General features: G+C 46.8%; 6 protein-coding genes across 6 annotated transcripts; 4 read left to right on the forward strand and 2 right to left on the reverse strand.

Annotated features, from left to right (window-relative positions):
• Positions 1-482: 482 nt before the first annotated feature.
• Positions 483-3,665, forward strand: PMS1 (ATP-binding mismatch repair protein; the record flags this gene model as incomplete). Its single annotated transcript, XM_049254205.1, has 4 exons — positions 483-515; positions 577-673; positions 741-827; positions 880-3,665. 4 exons carry the CDS (start codon positions 483-485, stop codon positions 3,663-3,665), a joined length of 3,003 nt encoding a protein of 1,000 aa, XP_049106858.1.
• A 182-nt stretch (positions 3,666-3,847) lies between these two features.
• Positions 3,848-4,261, reverse strand: LOZ57_005175 (uncharacterized protein; the record flags this gene model as incomplete). Its single annotated transcript, XM_049254206.1, has 1 exon — positions 3,848-4,261. One exon carries the CDS (start codon positions 4,259-4,261, stop codon positions 3,848-3,850), a length of 414 nt encoding a protein of 137 aa, XP_049106859.1.
• Positions 4,262-6,877: 2,616 nt separating this feature from the next.
• On the forward strand, positions 6,878-7,639 carry LOZ57_005176 (uncharacterized protein; the record flags this gene model as incomplete). The annotated part of the gene is made up of 1 exon (XM_049254207.1): positions 6,878-7,639. The coding sequence occupies one exon, from the start codon at positions 6,878-6,880 to the stop codon at positions 7,637-7,639; it is 762 nt and encodes a 253-aa protein (XP_049106860.1).
• A 2,444-nt stretch (positions 7,640-10,083) lies between these two features.
• LOZ57_005177 (uncharacterized protein) lies at positions 10,084-11,377 on the forward strand (the record flags this gene model as incomplete). Its single annotated transcript, XM_049254208.1, has 2 exons — positions 10,084-10,171; positions 10,227-11,377. 2 exons carry the CDS (start codon positions 10,084-10,086, stop codon positions 11,375-11,377), a joined length of 1,239 nt encoding a protein of 412 aa, XP_049106861.1.
• A 4,983-nt stretch (positions 11,378-16,360) lies between these two features.
• On the reverse strand, positions 16,361-18,481 carry LOZ57_005178 (uncharacterized protein; the record flags this gene model as incomplete). The annotated part of the gene is made up of 3 exons (XM_049254209.1): positions 16,361-17,560; positions 17,610-18,366; positions 18,435-18,481. 3 exons carry the CDS (start codon positions 18,479-18,481, stop codon positions 16,361-16,363), a joined length of 2,004 nt encoding a protein of 667 aa, XP_049106862.1.
• Positions 18,482-19,073: 592 nt separating this feature from the next.
• On the forward strand, positions 19,074-20,933 carry LOZ57_005179 (uncharacterized protein; the record flags this gene model as incomplete). The annotated part of the gene is made up of 3 exons (XM_049254210.1): positions 19,074-19,754; positions 19,811-20,393; positions 20,455-20,933. 3 exons carry the CDS (start codon positions 19,074-19,076, stop codon positions 20,931-20,933), a joined length of 1,743 nt encoding a protein of 580 aa, XP_049106863.1.
• Between the last annotated feature and the right edge of the window lie 54 nt (positions 20,934-20,987).

Below are 20,987 nucleotides of genomic sequence, written 5' to 3' on the forward strand. Positions count from 1 at the left end.
TTTGTGATGGGATGTTGTTTGAGCCCTTGTTTCGGCGTTTTGGCTGGGGGAACTGTAAATTTGTATTAGTTATGATACCTCAAGTTGCACATAAGATACGAATAAAATGAGTATTCCGGAGTATGGATTATCGTGCGTTCGTCGTAGAGGGAAGATAGTTGTGAAGTCCATACTCCGTACTCCGCACGGAGTACTCTAGTTACTTCGTACAGCTGGTGACGTCAAAGTCAGACCTTTGAGTTAATCGTACTCCGTACTCCGTAGTTAGTTAACTGGTTAACTAACTAGTTGTTACTCCATACTGTACGGAGTAGCTGGTTAGCTAGTTAGATAGTTAACTATCGGATAGTTAGGTTGGGGCTGATCAGCTGAAATTAAATTAACTACGGAGGAGTTAGTTAACGCGTTCATCTGACGCGACGCCAACCATCAGCATAGTTAACCCAACGCAACAGTGCATAAAACCTCGCCATGGGATGAACATGGCGACAATAAAGGCCATCGAGGCCCGTTCAGTTAGTTTATATTGCAGTGGGCTTTCCTGTTGTCTATATGTATACTGATGATTAATTTTAGGTCCACCAAATCCAGTCTGGACAGGTAATCGTCGACCTTTGCTCCGTGGTTAAGGAATTGGTCGAGAATAGTTTAGATGCAGGTTCTTCATCCATCGGTATAGGCTCCTCGCCGTTTTTTTTTTTTTTTTTTATTGTTAATCTTCTGACCGCGATGCATCTTAGACATTCGATTTAAGAATAATGGTTTGGATCTCATTGAAGTTCAGGATAACGGCGATGGGATTTCACCCAAAGACTACGAAAATATCGGTATGAACTGACAAAGTAGTTGTCATTAAGAGATATTTCTGACTTCGTGCAGCTTTGAAACATTACACCTCCAAGCTCTCTACCTTCGAAGACCTATCCTCCCTCGAAACATTCGGATTTCGTGGCGAAGCTCTCTCTTCGCTTTGCGGCCTTTCTCGGCTCCATATCGTTACTGCTCAGGCAACCCAAGCACCGAAAGCTAGACGGTTAGAATTTGAGATTTCTGGTAAACTAAAAAGCACCCAGGTAGTTGCTGGCCAGAAAGGCACTACTGTCTCAATCGAAGGACTTTTTGAACGGCTTCCTGTTCGACGGCGAACACTGGAAAAGAATATTAAGAGGGAATATGGCAAAGTTCTGGGTCTCTTGCATGCTTACGCATGCATAAGTACTGGAGTCCGTTTCAGTGTCAAAAATCTGATGCCAAAAGGGAAAAGCGTAGTGGTATTTGCCACAAAATCTAACCCAACGACCAAAGAGAATATTGCCAACGTCTATGGTGCAAAGACACTCCTTGCTCTGATACCACTTGATCTGGAACTGGAATTCCAACCGAGTGTATGCTCAAGAGCCTTGCATCAAGAGCACCCTGAAAATTTAAATAAAATATTCGTACATGGTTATATATCAAAGCCAATCTTTGGTGAAGGGAGACAAACCCCAGATCGCCAGATGTTTTTTGTAAACTCTCGCCCATGTGGCTTGCCACAAATCGCGAGAGCATTCAATGAAGTGTATAGGTCCTTCAACATTTCTCAGTCGCCTTTTATATTTGCAAATTTTGAAATGGATACTCGCGCATATGACGTTAACGTCTCACCGGACAAACGTACAATCCTGTTACACGACGCAGGCGCGCTGATTGAATCTCTCAAAGCGACATTGACGGAGATGTTTGAAAGCCAGGAACAAACTGTTCCTCAATCTCACTTATTAGGGAAACAAGGTACAGCGAAACAAATAGCAAATGGAAGCTTTACCTCAGCTTTGACTCATCTAAGGGCGGGAAACATTCCTTTGACCCCCAAAGAAGATATACAAAACGGACAAGGGGCGGATACTTCCATCTGTCGCACTGAAAACGTAACCATTAGATCAAGCAGAGATGAAGGACCAAGTATGTCCAATTTAAGCCACTCTATAGAGGTACGCGCTTCAATGTCGCGTAATATCAATGACGCCGATGACTTGTTTGTGTCCGCTGCTAGTCCACCATCCAGTGTTCAAGACCTTAGCGAAGTTCATCAGGAATTTCCTTCGACTTGTCACGAAACATCTAAAATATCGTCTTTAAGCAGTCAAAGGTCACCAAATATCATTCAAAATGCCTTTGACCGTATGCGTCCAACGAGACCTGCTGCTGAAACTGCAACCATCACGATTGGTGGCAAAACAGTTACATCGACTATTGGATATACATCGCCGCGGAAACGGAAAGGACGCCAGGAAGATTCTATCTCAGCACCACTCTCCAAACGACGAACGCGAGCAACATTTGCGAAAAGCAAGCTTGGGCAAACGTTGAAGTCTTTTTCTGCTCCAACTACTCAGGCTGGGAGGCCTTCACAATCAGATAATAGCGAGGAAACGGATAATGGATATACTAGCTCCGAGGATGAGGAGCAAGCTGATCTTAGCGACGCTAGCGACATAACATACGTTACAGTAGATAATGGGAGTGATTCTGCTTCTTTGGATGAAATCGATGCAGGTGATCGAGAACAAAAGGCCATGGACGAGCAGAAAATAGTTGAACTGATTCAAGCTGCAGAGGACGCTGCTCAAGTCCCCTCCGAATACACCACTGAGAGAGCTAATAAGATATCTAAGCGGTCTCGGGGAAATGATGCTACCGTGGAATTAATGTGTTCCATTGATGGAGCACTTGCAAAGATCAAGGCTCAGCTAAAGTCACTTGAAGACAGCCTTCGGTCTTTTCAGGGTCATAAGGAATCCGATATCTCCGTTGCTGAGGCAAATCAGGAGCTTGAGTCCCCCGAGGCCAAACTATCCCTTACGGTATCTAAAAGAGATTTTGGGAAGATGCGAATTGTAGGGCAATTTAATCTTGGATTTATTCTGGCTGTGAGGGAGGGATATGCGAAAAGCAATCAAGAAAATGAGGGCCTTCATCTTGTTGAAGATGAACTATTCATAATTGATCAGCATGCTTCGGATGAGAAGTACAACTTCGAACGACTTCAAGCCGAGACCGTGGTTCAAAACCAGCGCCTTGTCAAACCAAAAACGCTCGATCTTACAGCAGTGGAAGAAGAAGTCATCCTTGATAATATTCCCCTGTTAGAAAAGAACGGATTTTTGTTTGATATTGACGAGAGTGGCGACGAACCCATTGGGCGAAGGTGCAAATTAGTTAGCCTCCCGCTGAGTAAAGAGGTGGTTTTCAATACCCAGGACTTGGAAGAATTAATTGCTCTGCTCTCGGAATCGCCCCACCACGATCGTATCTCGCAGCTCGTTGACTACGATGATATTTCCAAATCATCACCTTTTGCAAGCCGCTATGTTCCTCGACCCAGTAAAGTCCGAAAAATGTTTGCCATGCGTGCATGCCGCTCTAGCATTATGGTAGGTAATACACTCACTATTAAACAAATGGAGAAAGTTGTTCGACACATGGGACTGATAGACAAGCCATGGAACTGCCCCCATGGCCGGCCAACAATGAGGCATTTAGTAAGCCTTGGAGGTTGGCAAGAATGGTCAGAGTGGCCCGAGATGGAGATAACGGACAGTGGTGATGATAGCTGTAGTCTTGGGAGCAACGAATGTGGGGTTTGGAGACGCTTTTTGGAAGAGTATGGCCATTTAGAATAGTGATTTCTTCATAGACATGTACCTAGAAAGGATGGATTTTAACATGTATTTGGTTATTACCTTGAGGACACGAGCATCGAAAGGAAAGAAGGAGCATTTGTAGCCATAATATCTTCACCAAATTCGATCCGTTCTACCGTGCCCATAGCGCAGGGAATTAAACCATCTCAGAGTCGGGAACTTCAGAACCACCGCCTTAGCCTACTCCGCTGTGATCCATCCTGATGTGCCTTCATTCGTCCATTTCTCAGGTCTTCTTCCTCTGCAAGCCGAAGTGTTTCCTCAACAACCAAGAGGTCGCGCTCCATCATTTCAGCCCAATTTTGCAAATCTCCAACTTCTTTTAAGCCGTGATGACCCTGGTCTGCCAGTTTTTCCAGCTCATTTCCTTGTTTGAAGAGTTGCTTTGTTGTTCGTTTTAGCTCGTCCTCTTGTTTTTGAAGAATGGCAGCGTTTTCATGGAGATTCGTGGCCCGAGAACGTAGATCCGAGTCTAGATTTGAACCAACGGATTTCAGGGAGGCAAGGAAGGCAGCACGGGCTTCTGAGGTAGCATCGGGGGAATTAGAGGGGCGCACGGTAGTCTCAGTGGCCATTGTAAATATGCGAAGGCTTGTCCGTTGCGATTCGTTCTGGCAAGATAAGCTGGATGAATGTGGTTATGTATGTAGCAAGGATTTTCAAGAGCTGAGCAGTCCACACACTATCTCGGACTGACGATATACGTTAAAGATATAATCCAAATTAACACGTCGGTAGTATCAAAAATGCTGTTGAACAACGGGTAATTGGGATAACAGAAGAAAATCAGAAGAAGCTCGATGCCTTCTTCCATCGAAACCCCACTTCCCACGTCATACACGCTAGAAACCTTCTTCGGGCACTCCTGGGTTGGGCATTACTTCATACACTGTAACTATGCCTGATACTTGTCTGGGGTGTCCTGGACACCCCGGAAGACCAACATAGCTTATTAGGTAGACACCTCAATGGTACCTATCTATCCATTCTTCAGCAAGGAAAATATCCAGATAAAGCCACACAACACAATGCTTTAGTTTGCTTGGGCTCTCCCTTATACAAAAGCTTGGTGTACCTTCAGCCGCCATAGGCCAGCTGACAAGGGCTTAGCGTTCTCCGGCAGTAGCGAAACGTGTCACCAATGGAGCTTCGTTCTCGAAAGGGGCGAAACATCGTCGCGGGGTAACGTTCGGCGGGTTTCGAGGTAGTGCCGATGATCGGGCTCGGGTTCGCCTTGGTAAAGAATGCGGTGCAAGATCGATTGAGGTCCAGGTGGCGGATAAGCGCAGCACGTGATCACTTCAATCGGCCAGGGATTCGAGATGGCAACAAGCCTTCGATAAGAGGCGTCATGCAAACAGACTGCTATTTTAGCCAACCAGTAAAACATATCGGTGTATGTAATTCAACCGTACTGCTTCTAAGTACTTCACAGTTATTTTCAATTTCCTAAAGAAACCTTTCTTACCACTGTGCTTTCAATTTTGTACGCCAGATCGGCTTGTTTCTTATCTATGGATGTATCTGGGTACTCAATACAATGTTTTCTGTATTGCTTGGGTTGATCCTTACTTATGTATTATCAACGAGACTCCTCCATGAAATTGGTGGTCTCGGCCTATAGATATAGAAGCAACAATATAAGGCCTGAATCTCTACATTCGCCGAGCGAGCAACATAAATAGCTAAATAGTTCTACTCCGTACTATGAATCAATCATCACCTCCATTTATTTTTCCTTGTTTGATTTATTTAGCGGTCTAGGCCAGACGTCTCAGCATAGAGTGCTCCTATTGTCCCATTTAAAATAATCTTGACGGCTGATAATGACTCTGCCCGCGCTGCCAAATCTACACATTCGTCTGCATCCAGGTATTTTCCAGGATTCTTTACATACATACCTTTTAACACCAGAATTGGCATCTTCCAAACACTCTCAAAGCGAATGAACTATATCAAGGATTCGACGGGAGTCTCAAACCCTTCAATTTGAAACATTTATGGTTCGCTGTATATACTCGCCTTTATGTAAGTACACACCTCCCTTTTGGGTTCTTCCAAGATGTTGCAATGCAGTTTTATGTTTCAGATATTCTAACTTTCGAACCCGTGGGTGAATTCTCCACATTAACCATTCAGCTACCGTAAAGTTGAAATATCACTCCAGCCATGCACCTTATGTATAAATGTCCCACATACATAGATTCGCCACTGGCTCACTGGCGGTTCCAGGACCACGAAAATATAATCCTAGTCTTCTTGCGGAACTGTCCAGATGTTTCAATATCTTTTAGTGTTGCTCCACTGACCTCATGGAGTATTTCTTCCCCAAGTTGTTCGAGACCTAATGGTAGGCTGAGTAGTCAGCTGCGAGTATTGAGTAGGTAATATCTTGTGGTTTGGCTTTTCCATGGGATGAATGTTTCGACAGCATGCTTGCGAACTCCGGATTCGAAGACTGGCGAGGCGAAGCAATATACTCATATCTATGTAATTGTCTGACCCCAAAAGAGCTGCAGTCATGGCAATTAGAAATATTGAAAATCCCAAATTACTTCACTCTTGCAACAAAAATACATGTCAAGAAAGACACCATAGGCCAAAGTCAGCATATCTGTTGTGGGGACACTTTCACTTTTCTAAATTCCATGTAATAAGTAGTTACCGATTCACAACAGCAACCACTCTGAGTTCTCCGTACTCTGTCCTCAGTAGTTAATGAAGGTTTCAGTTAGTTAGCTATCACACAAGCTCATAGGCGGGTCATAGTTAATCCGATTATGATATCGGCTTGGGATAATATTATTCCGGCTATCAAATTATCCACTACGAATTCCATTCAAGCAGTCAAGAAGCGAAACAAGAATTCTCAGATATGTCCCCTATGGGGTTTTCAGTATCGTGTTATGGGACACAGTCGAGTTTGTTCTAATGGATTATTAAATATTCTCGGTGCTACACAGTATATTAGAACGTGAGGAAAGACAGCTCAACAGCTGGATAACATCGAAATGACAGCGAGTCAGATGATGCGCATCGATTATTAACCATACGAAAGAGCTAGCTATGATCCCGGTATCAGTTGCCCTATAAAATACGCAATCTTCCCCCGCTAGGGCGTTGAACTCCCCCACCTATCTCGCATTGCCTCTTTTCTCTTTCTCTTCCATAAATACTCTAAGTTGGCCATCATGGCATCTAACCCTTCTAGTCAGGTATATTTCGTGACCGGAGCAAATAGAGGGCTTGGTTTTGGTTTTGTTTCGGCTCTTCTCTCCCGCCCAAACACCACTGTTATTGCAACTGTCCGCAATGACGAAGCTGCACAGAGCCTCGAGACACAGGCTCAAGATATCCCTCTCGTTGACAGTACCGCTCTTCACATCATAAAACTAGATTTTTCTACCGCAGTTCCACCTGAGAAAATTAGTGAGGCGATTACTGCTCTCCCTGCTGTCGATCACATTGATGTCCTAATCTCCAATGCGGGCTGCGTCCCCCCAATGGCACCAGCTGCCATGACTTCTGCCGCACACCTTCGCGCTGCCTTTGAAGTCAACACCATTGCTCCGCTACTCCTCTTTCAGGCTGCTTGGCCACTTCTTCAAAAGGCTGCGATACCCAAGATGATTTCTATCACCTCTTCTGTAGGTTCAATTGGCGGCCAAGAGCCCTTTTTTGGCGGAGCCTACGGGCCTAGTCGCGCTGCGGGGAACTGGATAACTCGTGCCCTCCACATTCAGCACGAGGGCCTGGTTACAATAGCTCTCCACCCAGGCTGGGTGCAGACAAGGGCAGGGTACTTTGTTGCAGACCAATGGAACTATGCGACTGGCCCACCAGAAACAATCGAAAATAGTGTCACGAAAATGCTCCAGGTCATCGATGATGCGACTCGCGAAACGACCTCCGGCAAGTTCCTTTCTTACACAAGTCACGAGATACCGTGGTGATCTCCGTAATTATCAAGGCCACGGCTGATGCAAGCTCATTCTTCTCGCGAGATTTGATCGTTGTCGAATGGTGTTCAATGTAACATACAGAGAGGACGATGTTATTTTATAATACTTACAATATATCATGTTAGCTGAATTCGGCGACAAATATTTGATTGTATACATAGCAATGTTCTGATGGTATAGTAAACCCCATCCCTCTCTATTTAGACAGACAACTACATGGTCCTAGGTAGAATTATGTTTATAGGAAAGAAAGAAGACTAGATATCCTAGGAATATTACACAAAAACTCTGATCTGGAAGGTTCACTGGCCAGCAACGCTAGTAAAAGCTGAAATATTATATATATTCAAAGTGAATATAATGGGACAGAAGCATGCCTCACCAGCCCGGTGCTCATTTTTTACTTCCTACCCATGTTATGAAATAAGAAGCTTTTCAAGTCGAACATTTATCTTATACGACCCAAATCCGCACTTTTAACGCAGCAGGGTTTACCCTCCCATCTTCAATTTCTTCGATCTGCCATGTTGATGCTTGTCTCATAGTTACTCAGCGTTGGAGCTGTCACGAGAATTCAACGTTGCGAGCTACATCAAAGGTATCGATGGCTCACTCAGAAAAATCAAGCATGATGAACTGGTACTGGAGTTTCTCTATTTAACGCTTGTTCCGTTTGAAGCCGGAATTTATAGTACGAAATGCGGAGAGAAAGTTTATTACGACACTCTCAATCAGAATTCCTGACAACCAACGGTTGTGAACTATAAAATGGGCTTGCAAATCTGTATAGTGTGGTCAGTGATGGTCTCTAAAGGACTGCCGACCTTGGTCCACAATTAGGAAAGCCTACGCAACATGGCGGTCCCTGATGCAAAGTGGTCACAGCTCGCAGATAATTCAATTCGATCTCCATTGCATCGACAAGATCCATATTCATAGGGAGCATATATTGAAAGATTATAAGTCTGAATTTCGAGAGCGTACTGCAAATCAGAGATGGGACATCTTCATACTTTTTTAAGATTTTCGGCCGCACTCCCCGGGCATGCATTCGATAAGTACGGAGTACTCCATACGCACCTTCACTGCGTAAAACCTAGCAATCCCCCGACTTTCCTGGTTGGACGTCTTGGTATTGGGGCGAGCAGGGGTTGTGGATTGACCGGCAAGCTTATGACCACCCCAACAAAGGGGAACTAGGGTAGGATTTAGTTGCTGCGGGAGGACAGCTCGCCTTTTCAAGAAGGATTAGGGCGCAGGCCCCCACCATATGTTAAATCATGGAAGAGAATGGCGTGGGATCAAGCAATGATATCAGCCCGGCTAACCGACCAAGCATCACATTGGCCAAATCTCTTGTTTACAATTGCCGACTACAATATGACTGGGCAGTGTAGTTACATGCTTTCCACAGGTCCAAATGCAATAGACAGTCGCTGTTACTGACATTAGATCAATCCCGTATATAGACCCTTGCATATCTCCAGTCCTCTTTTCCATAGAGTGAGTACTCAGGTGAACTTCGTATGCTGCGATGGAAGCCGGCCGGCTTATTCATGGGTTTGCTCACTGTACAAGCTGATAGCTCTGGTTCTGAGACAGTGAGAATTGATGTCTATGGAAGGAGCCAATAGAGTATTTCGACGGCGGTCGAGAGCGGCCATTGTAGCTTAGAGAGAACTGGAGGCACGAAGCGGTCGCCGAGGGTCACCGGTTGCCGGGAGGGGCCGAGAATGGAAGCACGTATCAATTGGTACATGGAAGGCTCTCAGGGTCTCATTCACAGCATTGATTGCACGAAATTAGTCTGCTTTCTGCTTTTACACTGCGGGTCACGAAGCATGGCGGCTTGATATTTGCCTCGCCTTATGACAAGGGCCGCGGACGGCCGTGGTAAAATAAGAAGCCATGGCAAGGGTGAGGAGTGGCAATCGCGGGTGGCGAGCCGTTGCAGGGAGGAGCCAAGCTTAACAAGAGCCAGCGCGCCAGGGTCTCAGGAGACGGCGTTACAAACATGCCTCGAGCAGCTGTAGCGCCGTTTCCTATGGTCGATATTTGTATGTATGTCTGGCAACGCACGCTCCCTGACTGTATGCCGGGCAGCGGATAGGCCCCGCAATGTCAAATAGCGGCGGCACGGGGGTGAATCCTGCTCTCCCGACTGAGCAGCCGCCCGGAGGATTGACCCCGACAGGCAACCCAAGAACCAGGGACAAGGAACTAACAGGTTGTGAGTTAGCTACCAAGCTTTTAAGGGTCAAGATGCTGTCAATACATCTATAAGTGCTTATCAAGATCGGGCCTCCTCTGTCTGAGAGCACAAGAAGCCCTGGAAGCAAGAAGCCTCAGTCACCCTCTATATTCAGTGGAATATATATATATATATATATTTGACATTTTGCGGATACAACATTGCAGCTGGATATCTCCAAGACATGGCGCCTTCGACAGCGGACTGGACGAACATCAGAGACATGAGTGAACGCAGGAAAGCACAAAACAGAGTGGCTCAGAAAAACTACCGTACATTCCCCTTCCTATCAAGCTACCAGGCGGGGGGTCTAACTTGAAGCACTAGGGACGCGGCAGAAACAGCGAATGGAGCTCGCAGAGGCAATCTTGATGGAGATGCCACATCTGCGTCCAGCCGCAACGATCATAGCTCAGAAGAAAGGGCGACGCCCAATTGCACACAGTCTAGATGACAGGCGCGAGATCTCTCCCGTGGAGTCAGATGGGGGTGCGGAGACTCTGCACTCTGGTAACAGCTGCGCAGGCAGCGGACAGAGTTCCTCTCCGGATGCCTCGCAGACAACGACAGCAACCCTATGTCAAGTCGAGCAGAACACCAACATTGGCCATAGCTACAATCTTCAGCTTTGGCATGGCCATCCAAAATCAAATCACGAATGTATTGATCCTACCCTGGATAGAACCGATTGGATACATCTCCAGGTGGCTCAGTCGCCGCCTAGCCGCTTGGGACCCAAACTTGATGACCAGTTCATGGGAGTGGGCTCGCCATCTAGGCATGAAGAGCTAGGTCGGGATGCTGATTCGACCATAATCGAGCCCAATTCTACGCAAATCTTAGGAAGTTGGTCACCTCCGTACTGCTTGACGCCTTGCTCAGTCGGGCATCCAGCATCTGCGGCATTTCATGCTGCAACGCCGTTGCCACACGGCGATCCGGGGAACTTCACGGTCAACCACGTTTTTGATGGAAGTGGTACTGCAATTGGAAGTTTAAAGAGTCCTGTTCTTACTGCTATTTCTCGGGGAAATTTGCAAATCGCTCGCTTGCTTGTACATTCTGGAGCGCAGCTGGATGTACCAGACCATAGCGGATACACACCGCTCCAGCTAGCGGTCCAGGAGGGCGACTTGAGCGCGGCCCGGGTTCTGCTTGACTTGGGGGCGGATGTTTCAGTAACTGATGCCCGCGGCCGAGGCCTGTTGCACCTAGCAGTGGAAGGCGACAAGCGAGAGATGGCCAAGATGCTGCTGGCGTGGTGCGAGCGGCAAAATACCCACCCCATGTCACCGTCTCACAGTTGCAGGGGGGACGGTGAGGAGCCCCGGGAAGTGAGGAGCCTGGTGCAGTGGTGTCTCAACATCCAGGACCAGCAGAAGCTGACGGCAGTGCATCTGTGCGTGCTGCTTGAACGCGTGGAAATGCTGAAGACCCTGCTAGAGTACGGCGCTGACGTCAACATCGGATGCGGCTAGCCTAATAGAGTTAGAGTCGGCACGTCGGCGGGCCGGAGCGGCGAGCCGCTGGACTTGGCGATATCTGATTAGATAATCCGGAGCGGGAGTGGGCGGGATGAGGGCTTGAGGCTTGGCGTGTATATGGACCAATCACGTCGACGAAAACTAAACAAACTATTCCACCCTGGGTTAGCGTTTTTTCCTGTAAAACGTTCTTCTCGACTTGCCCATCACCTCTCACCAACAGTTGGAAAAGTGCTTCTGCCGTCCAAGACTGAATTAGCGGTCCCCCGGGATCCAACTTTTGGTGTTCTACTGACAATACCCTGCTTCTTCGTGGAACAGCCCCGTCTCTTGCCATGAAAATCCATGCCGCACTGGCGTTGACCCCAAGCGCGTTGCCAATCATACCACCAAAACAGCAGTCTAGCATAACCTAAATCATGAAGAAACGACGGCCTTTGTGGAAGCTTGAGTTTGTCATGTGTATGCCTTGCCTTACTACCCCAGACTTCTACATCTTCCTTGATCCCCTTGACGAGGGTACCTTTCGCACGTCGAACTTCAACATGAGCATCAGCTCTAAAGCATCTATTTTAAGGAAGTGCACGGGATTATCTTCCTTGAGCCCCACTCCAAACATTTCTTGAAAAGGATTCCAGCTCGGCAATCCCTGCTCCCGGGCCGTTCATCGGAGCAAACCTACTACTACTTACTATTCTTGCTTCTTTTTGTTTTTTTTCCTCCCACAATTTAAATTTTGCTTCACCGTACGGACTACTCGGAGCACTAACTAATGGCTATCACCGCTCGATGGAGCATGCTGCAAAGTCGGCCGACTATTGTATGTCTTCTGTTGACTTTTCCTCGCGAATTCTCCTGGGACTAATTAGAATCCGATAATTGTTTTCAACGCTCTCACAATAGAGTTTGTTAAACCGCGAACTCCCGATACTGAAAAGGTACTATCTTTCGAAAAACTCCATCCCCAGGTGTACAGCATGGAATGAACAAAATTTTACTACCGAATTCCTTACTTGTCACTATGTTAATATATTCTCTCTCTTATTTCCAACTCTGCCTTCTTAGTATCTACTAGAGTTGCACGCTATTGGCTAAGCAAATGGAAATGCATACATGCAGAGATCATTTGCCAGATGATAAGTACAGCTACCGATGTTTACAGACACAATGAATTGCTACTTTACCGATCATACTAACTGGAAATAAATTCCCAGGTGGTCCCTGACAAGTATTTCCTGCTGCTAAACCATCCCTCTGTCACAAGCGGCAGGTTGGCGGATTTAGTATCCGTGACCTTGCCAAGCCTTCTAACCTGCTCTCGAGGTTCACCTGCGTTTGGCAAGGCCACAGGTATGGAGCAATATGCACATGCATCTCCATGAGAGAGACGAACTTAGATATCGAATTCCTGTTTAATCTTTTGGTGTAAGGATTGGACCCTGTCTCAGGAGGGATCGCTAACTTCCGATCTATGGCCACTACTCTGTGCTTCACATTCCCTGTGTAATGGTTGGTCTCGCCTTCTCAATACAAACTTAAAGACACTGTCTAGCTATTAAGTGAATAAAGATTCAGATCCTATGGCTGTATTCTTATACACCTTGACGCTGATCAAGTCGCGAAAGTCTATCCAACACGAATCTTGACGATGTCTTGAGTCCAAAATTACCAAAAAAGTATAGAAAGGATGTCCTTCTGTATCCCATGATCTAAGTATCAATGAGCAGAGGGTCGGTTTGCTGCTCGGCTTCCAGCAACGACACAAAAGAATTTTGGGTCTCTGGTCCCTCTCTTTTGTCGTCGCTACCTACGATTGAAATGATAGGTGTTGAGTTTAATGCCGATGAAATTGTTCGAAGCATTCTAGCACAAAGCTTCGACCAAACTCCATAGGCTTCAAGTCGACAAGACCGTCAATGACCTTAATGCTCGTTGTTCAGGATCAAGGATCTAATTCAATAATAGGCAGGTATATTTACATTCTCCAATGAGGTTGCAGGGATCTTCATGTCGAATTCCAAATCCTTTGACTGGTTAAGCAGAGGACCGGGCCTTGAATTCTCTCTATTGGGTAACTTGATAAATTGTCTAGCTCTCTAGCTACGATTCAAAAGATTTTGTGATTATGATGTGTCTTGAAGACGTCGAACTAAATGAATAAAGAGGGGATAACTTGACCTCATACTCTAGGATACCACACAATTCCTTATTCCTGCCAAGAAAAAGATCTTGCATACACATTGAAACTACAGGACAAAGCTTATATTTTGGAACTGAATTGTGACCTTTGCGTCTATGAGTGTGAATGGAGGCCTCTATGGATCACCCTTAAAGCTCTATAGCCGAGATAAAAATAGAGACTATGCCAGTATTAAATAAAGGGCAGGTATTGGTATTGAATATACCGTAGAAGCACTCTACGTTCACTTGAAGTCCCCAAAAATACTACTTATTGGGAATCTTACCGAAGCACTACATCTTTGATCGTTTGATCTCTAATTACAAACCCCTGAACTGAGCATAAGAAACAGCTTAAACTATTCTCTGCTGGCATTGTGACTTGAGCATGTGATGGTTTACTTTGGCCTCCTTAAGTACATGTTCCATATACCCTGAAAGGAGAGCAAAAGCTACTACCTTGCAAACTCTTCCTATTAGAGTCAGACAGTCATAACCACGTCTCTAAGTGTTAAAAACCATGCGGTTGATTAGAAATTCGAAGATTTTGTGGTCATGCGCTATGGGAGATCTCCTTATGCTAAGGCCTCGATGTTCCTACTCCGTGCTTCCGCGACTTGGCCACCAGAAGCTTCTTAGGCTGTAGTTGATTTGCGTTAAGAGATCTCTGGAACCGCCAGCTTCTCAGGGTTGATCTTTGATAGCTGAAATAACTTGATGGTAGGAGCTGACAGTAGCGCCATCCAGAGGTTATACCCTCTAAATATCCTGGGCTGCAGTCGGTACAGACTTTTGACACCAGATAAAAGGCAAATCACAGTGTATCGGCGATGGAAGGCAATCTGCCAACCCTTCATGCGAATGGCCGCTTGGGTGGCGATGGTGAAAGCTGTCCTAACTTCTACACAGTCACAGCCACGGGCCCCGGCTGCGTTAGTTATCTTGACCGCTTTGTGGTCACCCCCGGACTTCTCCAACTAACCTGTCATAGCAACAGCTGGGCTTGTCATAAAAGAGAAGTGAAGACAAGAGCTTTCTGTCTCTGGATTCAAAAATACTATCTCTAGCTGCCGAGGAAGAGGAGCAGGTACTTAATACATATAGTACATGGAACTACCTAAGATTATTCCAAAAGTCGTCTAGAATACATCCAGTCATAACAGGACTTTATTTTCCAAGACATTGTACTTTAACAAGATACGTAGAAATTTGAGGCATCCTCAGGAGTCTCTGACGACCTTTGCAATAGAAATGGTGACTCTACCACAATACTGCGGTCTCAAATCGAGATTTGTATGGCGATCGCGGCGGCTTGTATGTCTCGCCTCGATAAATACAATATGGTGTAACTCTGACTGCTTTAACCTACATTGTCAAAAGTCTCCCTACAATCAAGGGTTCTTGATCTATATGATTGGAACCAGCACATTTATTTTTCTTCACAGGCAAACAGGGTTGGATGTATAATTGGTGGCGTGTCATCTTTGCGGACAACGCATCGTACCCGCCTTGAGCGGCATTTCGGCGAGTATCTTCTACCATTTTCATCAGCGCAACAAGTGCATGAGACAAAAATACAACTAACTGATCAGAACGGCGAATTACATATATTTAACGTCTCTCCAGAGTAGAGTCATTCGATACGGGGATTATTCTGGCACCCAAATAGATATTGTGCAGGGTATCGAGTGAAGGCCTTAGACTCTTCCACAGGGTACGGAGTAGTTTTTTACCGCCTCGTCACACTGTGAATTTGCCGAGGGGCAGTCTGCGATACACAGATACTCATAGTGCCTGATATAGGGGGATATTGGGCTTGCCCGTCTAAAGTATCGTTCCATACAACAAAATATCCGTGGACAAGATGCGTTGTTTTAGTTCCTCCAGTTAGTTAGTTAGTTAGTCAAGGGTGCCCTAGTCAATGCTTGCGGATGGGCCTCCATAGTGTCATTTCCTAGCTTCGGTACAGGGCACCACTGTCGACCGCTTTTCCATCGCAAAGACCAGATTGTGCTGTTTCTTGCGATAACATAGCTCCCTCGGTAGAAGAGCTTACATTACACTTAATCGACTCGGAACCCCGATGTACCGCTGGTGACGCCATGTCTAACCTTGGTGACTACTTCCGACGAAATTGCAACATATTATTCTCTCCCGGCCGAGGGGTCCTGGTTAGTTACCCGAAGGCCAAGATTTGGGTACTTCATTACCATTTTTCATCTCACGTCTAGGTTGCCGAAGGACCCTTTATGGGCCAATTCAATTCGCCTTTTGTGACTCAAAACTTGGGTAACTAAGGTACGTTGGGCTGAAAACCGGGAACATCCTGCCGAAGAACTGGGAGCTTCAAGAGATCCGCAGATTGGCCTAGAGATTATTGGACATTAGTGGTCCTCATGCCTGGGGCTCGGAGCCTAAGGGATGCATATTTTCTTGAAAGAGTGATTAGCTAGGGCGCAAAGCATGTCAAAGGGCTCTGAGCCCCCTAAATAAGTAGTTCAGGGGAGTCTGGAGTCCGACTGCAGTCTACAGCTGCCCTGTGCAGCACATTGCAAAGACGCACCACTCTGTAGCCAACACTTTTGGCCTAGTACTGTATGATCGCAGCGGATCTAGTTGTAAGTTATGCCAAGGTGCAGAGCGGGTCAAGTTACTGAACTAGGCCCAATATGGACTAGCCCATTAGAAGGTCTTGGCATGGGACGCGCCGTAGCTTAGTAATTACCTAATGCCGCAAGACCTGGTGATGGAACGAATTCGTCAAAAATAGTAATCTTGGCTTATAACTAAGGTCATAGCTCATAGCTTCCCACGAATCTCGACAATACTTCGCTCTCCCTCAAGTTCCGCAAGCAGCACCCCCTCCGGGACGTCATCTCCATCCTCTGACTCCAGCTCAAGTACCCATGCCACTCTCCCAGCCCGTGGGCTACGCACTTCGATTTCCATCTTCATCTGTTTCACAAACGCAATGACTGCGTTTTCCCCGACTTGGTCGCCCTCTGATACAAGCATCTCAATCAGTTTTCCGCTTATTGGTAGCACTATGTGGGAGCTGTTATTTGGGTCTCCCAACCGATGAGTGGATGATAGGGAACTGGCCAAGGTCGATGTCGTCGAGATAGTGATTTTATACGGGACAGTATTTGCTGGGGCTGACACTGATGCTGGCGTGGTGTATTCGATCTCGGCACTGAGGGAAGATGGAAATTCGTTGCGCAAAACGCGACTCAGCAGCAAATGATGCGGCAACTGGGGCTGGGATGATGTCGCGTTAAGGGGCTGCACGTCGATGGACCATGCATCACCCTTGCGGAAGGCTGTGTTGGCGACTGATGCAGACAAAATGTGTGGTGCAGAGGATGCAGGTAACACTGGCCTTTTTGATCGAACAAGCTGGGATATTTTTCGTCCTTCCGCGATTATGTCATTCAAATTATTTTCGAGCCACCGCGTGTCTGCCCGCCAATCCTGAAAGTCGGCACTGGCAATCACTGCACGCAATATATCAATATTTGTCTTAATACCGGATATTCTTGTGTCTTCAAGAACTCGTCTGGCTTTGGAAAGTGTGCTATCCCAGCTCGCAGCTGTTACAATGATCTTCGCAAACATATTGTCAAAATCCGACCCCACTACGACAGGCGACAGAGCTGAGATGCTCGTGTCTACTCTGACGCCGTTACCTCCAGGGATATGGAACTCTGTTATTTTTCCGATGCTGAGAGCGAAATTGGCATTCGGGTCTTCAGCACATAAACGTAACTGAATAGAATGTGACCCAGGCGGCATCTCTGGATTTTGATCTTGAGCAAACCCAATATCTTGGAGTGATGTACCCTGAGCAAGCAGTAACTGAGTCCGTACGAGATCGACAGACGTGATACTCTCCGTTATGGTATGTTCTACTTGCAGCCGAGGGTTTATTTCCAGAAAATAGAACTCGGATAATTTTTCGTTGACAAGGAATTCGAATGTTCCCAATGACAGGTACTTTATCTGTTACCATTTATCAGTACTGTTATGCGTGAAGGAATAGTCCTTTTACCTGACTGGCGATCCGTAACGCCGCTTCGATCACTTGCCGAATCAATTCACGGTCTTTCATGAGCGCGGGGGCGCATTCGATGATTTTCTGAAACCGTCGTTGAATGCTGCAGTCTCTCTCCCATAAGTGTCTGACAGCTCCAGTCCCATCTCCCACTATTTGAACTTCAACGTGATGGTATCCGTCTACCGCAGCTTTTTCCACAAAAACTTTTTTGGAAGGCGATTCGCCAGTAGCCCGATCAACAGACTTTTGTAACATGTCTTCATTTTGGACAAGTCGTATTCCTCGACCTCCACCTCCATCTACTGCCTTGATCATCACTGGGTATCCGACCTCTGTAGCGAAAGCCTTGATAGCATTGATATCGCCTGTTGGGCGCGCCATCGCCCTCAAGACGGGAACACCACAGGTACTGGCAAGACTCTTGGCTTGTAATTTATCGCCTGTTTGCGATAGTACCTCCCAGCCCGGGCCAATGACCCTGGCGCCAGCGTCTTCCCACATTCGCTGGGCAAACTCTGGACTTTCACTCAAGAATCCATAACCAGGATGGACGGCGTCTATAGAATGTTCCTGGACCAATTTCACGAGTAAAGTAATATCCATGTACGCTGCCGGAGAAGGCAGTGCCAGGGCATGGTGAGGGCCGCCCAAGTCACAGTGAGATCTGTCATCAGGGGTGTAGAGTGCATAGGTTTCGACCGGGGCTGGGAGTTCTCTGGCCGCCTGGAGGATTCGGACCGCGATTTCACCTCTATAACAGCCGTAGACGTGTCAGTACTACTTGATTCCTCTCTAAGAAACGCAGTTCTGTAAACATACCTGTTGGCCACCAACAGCTTTTTTATCGCCTGTGCTGGAGGCACCATTTTGTCAATTTGTTCTCTAATTCCCTTTCGGCGCAGTTATAGACCGGTGAAATTCAAGGAGACCAAGTCCAAAAGGTACGGTCTCTCATCTACGTCTGCATCTCCATCTGTCATGTTCAATTCCATATCAAATAATACGTCCAAAGACAATAGCTGCCTATCAGAATAGATCCCTCGGCGTTGTCCCGGCAGTTCCAGCGTATGCTGCTTACCCCAGGCTATACTTCGGCCACTAGAGAGCTGGTGCGGGGGTCAGCTTTTCTCCACACAGCTCCAACATGGCGAGATGCCGAGGCTGTTCTTAAAACGTGCCTTGAACGGCAGTCTGTGCGCTAGAGACCTAATTACTCCCCGAGGATAAATATTTGATTAAACATATCTACTCTGAGCGGCTAGCAAATGGGCTACGTACTCCTACTTCTTCTAGGGTCAGTGCGTGACGGGACAACCTGGGCAGCTTCATTCATGACGGCAACAACAATCGCAGAAGAAAGGTAAAGGAGTTGCTGTCTAGAATTGGGGGGGTTCTATAAATTCGTTTCTAGCCTCTCAACATTTGCACGGTTAATCCTGTAATACTAATCTACAAACCATGGCCAAAGATGAACAAAGAGAAGACGGTGTAAATGCCTCTCGTAAAGCAACCGAGCGTCTCAACCAGCTCTCGTCCCACCTCGAGTCCAGCTCTGACAAGGCGAAAAAGCGCAAACCAAAATCTTCAGGTTCCCTTCCTGCCGACTACTCTGACGTGCTCGGCCAAATAGCCAGCCTACGGTCTCTCGCAGCCAATCCTGACCCCAAGAACCGGGGTTATATTCGACAAAAGCAAGCTGGGAAACTATGGGTCCGCGAACGGATAGACCTGCTCCTTGATCCGAATTCGTTTCAGGAAGTTGGATCTGTGAGCGGCACAGTTAAGTGGAAACAGACCGGGCCGTTAACGGAAGAGCCAGTGGCATTTACACCGAGTAATAACGTGCAGGGTAAGGGTAAACTAAATGGGAGAGATATCATATTTACTGCGGATGATTTTAGTATCCGAGGTGGGCATGCAGATGGAGCGATTGCGGAGAAGACGGTATACATGGAGAAGCTGGCGATTGCGCTGAAGATGCCTATGATAAAGCTTGTCGATGGGAGCTCTGGAGGGGGCAGCGTAACGACAATTAAGACTGAGGGGTGGTCATATATCCCTCATGTGAAGCCGTTCGAGTACGTGGTCCAGCAGTTGAACATGGGAATACCAAATTTGGGTGCTGTGCTTGGGCCTGCAGTAAGCTGCATCTACTCTCGATTGTCTCTTTCGCATAGACTGACACCATTATTCAGATCGGTCTTGGTGCTGCTAGAGTGGTAGCCTGTCACTTTTCGGTAATGGCAGCCGACGTTGGAGCGCTGTTCAACGCTGGCCCAAAAGTGGTCGAAGGCGCAACTTTTGAGGAAGGCTTAGACTTTCAGGAATTAGGTGGCCCCGCGATGCATTGTACCAATGGAACAATTGACAATCTAGCGGCCAATGAGGCAGAATGCTTCGAACAGATACGTACTGTCTTGGGCTACCTGCCGAATTCAGGAGCAGAAGCCCCACCGGCAATTCCCTGCGATGATCCTGAAAACAGGGAGGATATTTCGCTTCGAAGCGTAATTCCCAGACGACAGCAAAGAATGTATAATCCATGGACGATTATCAAGTCGGTGGTAGACCGTGATTCGTGGTTCGAAATTGGCCCACTATGGGGGAGAACATCGATCACTGGCCTTGCTCGTCTCGGTGGCCGACCGGTGGGGATAATATCTTTGAATTGTGAAGTCAACAGTGGAGCATTGGATGCCGCTGGAAGCCAAAAACTGACTAGGTTACTGAAGCTCTGCGACGTGATGAATATCCCTATTCTGCAATTTATTGACGTCCGTAAGTTGAATGTCTTTTAATCCCCCGGAAAGGATATTTAGGTATGCTAATGGCTTATAAGCTGGATACGCGATCGGTACTGTCGCCGAACGAACAGCAACGATGCGCTGGGGAGTAGAGTTGGCCAAAGCATATTATTCCACAACCATGCCAGTGTTCAACGTCATTACTAGAAGAGCGTTCGGAGTTGCTGGCGCAATTATGGCTGGCTGTCGTGACCCAACCATGCAGGTTGCATGGCCCTCGGGCCAGTGGGGTTCATTACCTTTAGATGGCGGTATAGAAGTCGGGCATCGGCATGAACTGCGAGAGGCCGAAAAGGCGGGCAAGAAAGCTGAACGGTATAAAGAATTGGAAAATGAATACCTGAGGCTTATGAATCCAGTTCGAACAGCCAATGCATTTGGGGTGGAGGAGATTATCGATCCAAAAGACACGCGCACCATTGTATGTGCTTGGGCAAAACGAGTCTACCAGACTCTCATGCCAGAGAGGCTGGCGCAGAGGGCCAGTGGAAAAATCCAACCTAGTTTTTCATAATTAATAGACCCCGCACCAACAAATAGAGCATCAGTATAGAAACTCTTGGGCTAA

The sequence above is a fragment of the Ophidiomyces ophidiicola genome, assembly GCF_022830035.1.
Source record: "Ophidiomyces ophidiicola strain CBS 122913 chromosome Unknown scaffold_24, whole genome shotgun sequence".
Taxonomy (NCBI): Eukaryota; Fungi; Ascomycota; class Eurotiomycetes; order Onygenales; family Onygenaceae; genus Ophidiomyces; species Ophidiomyces ophidiicola.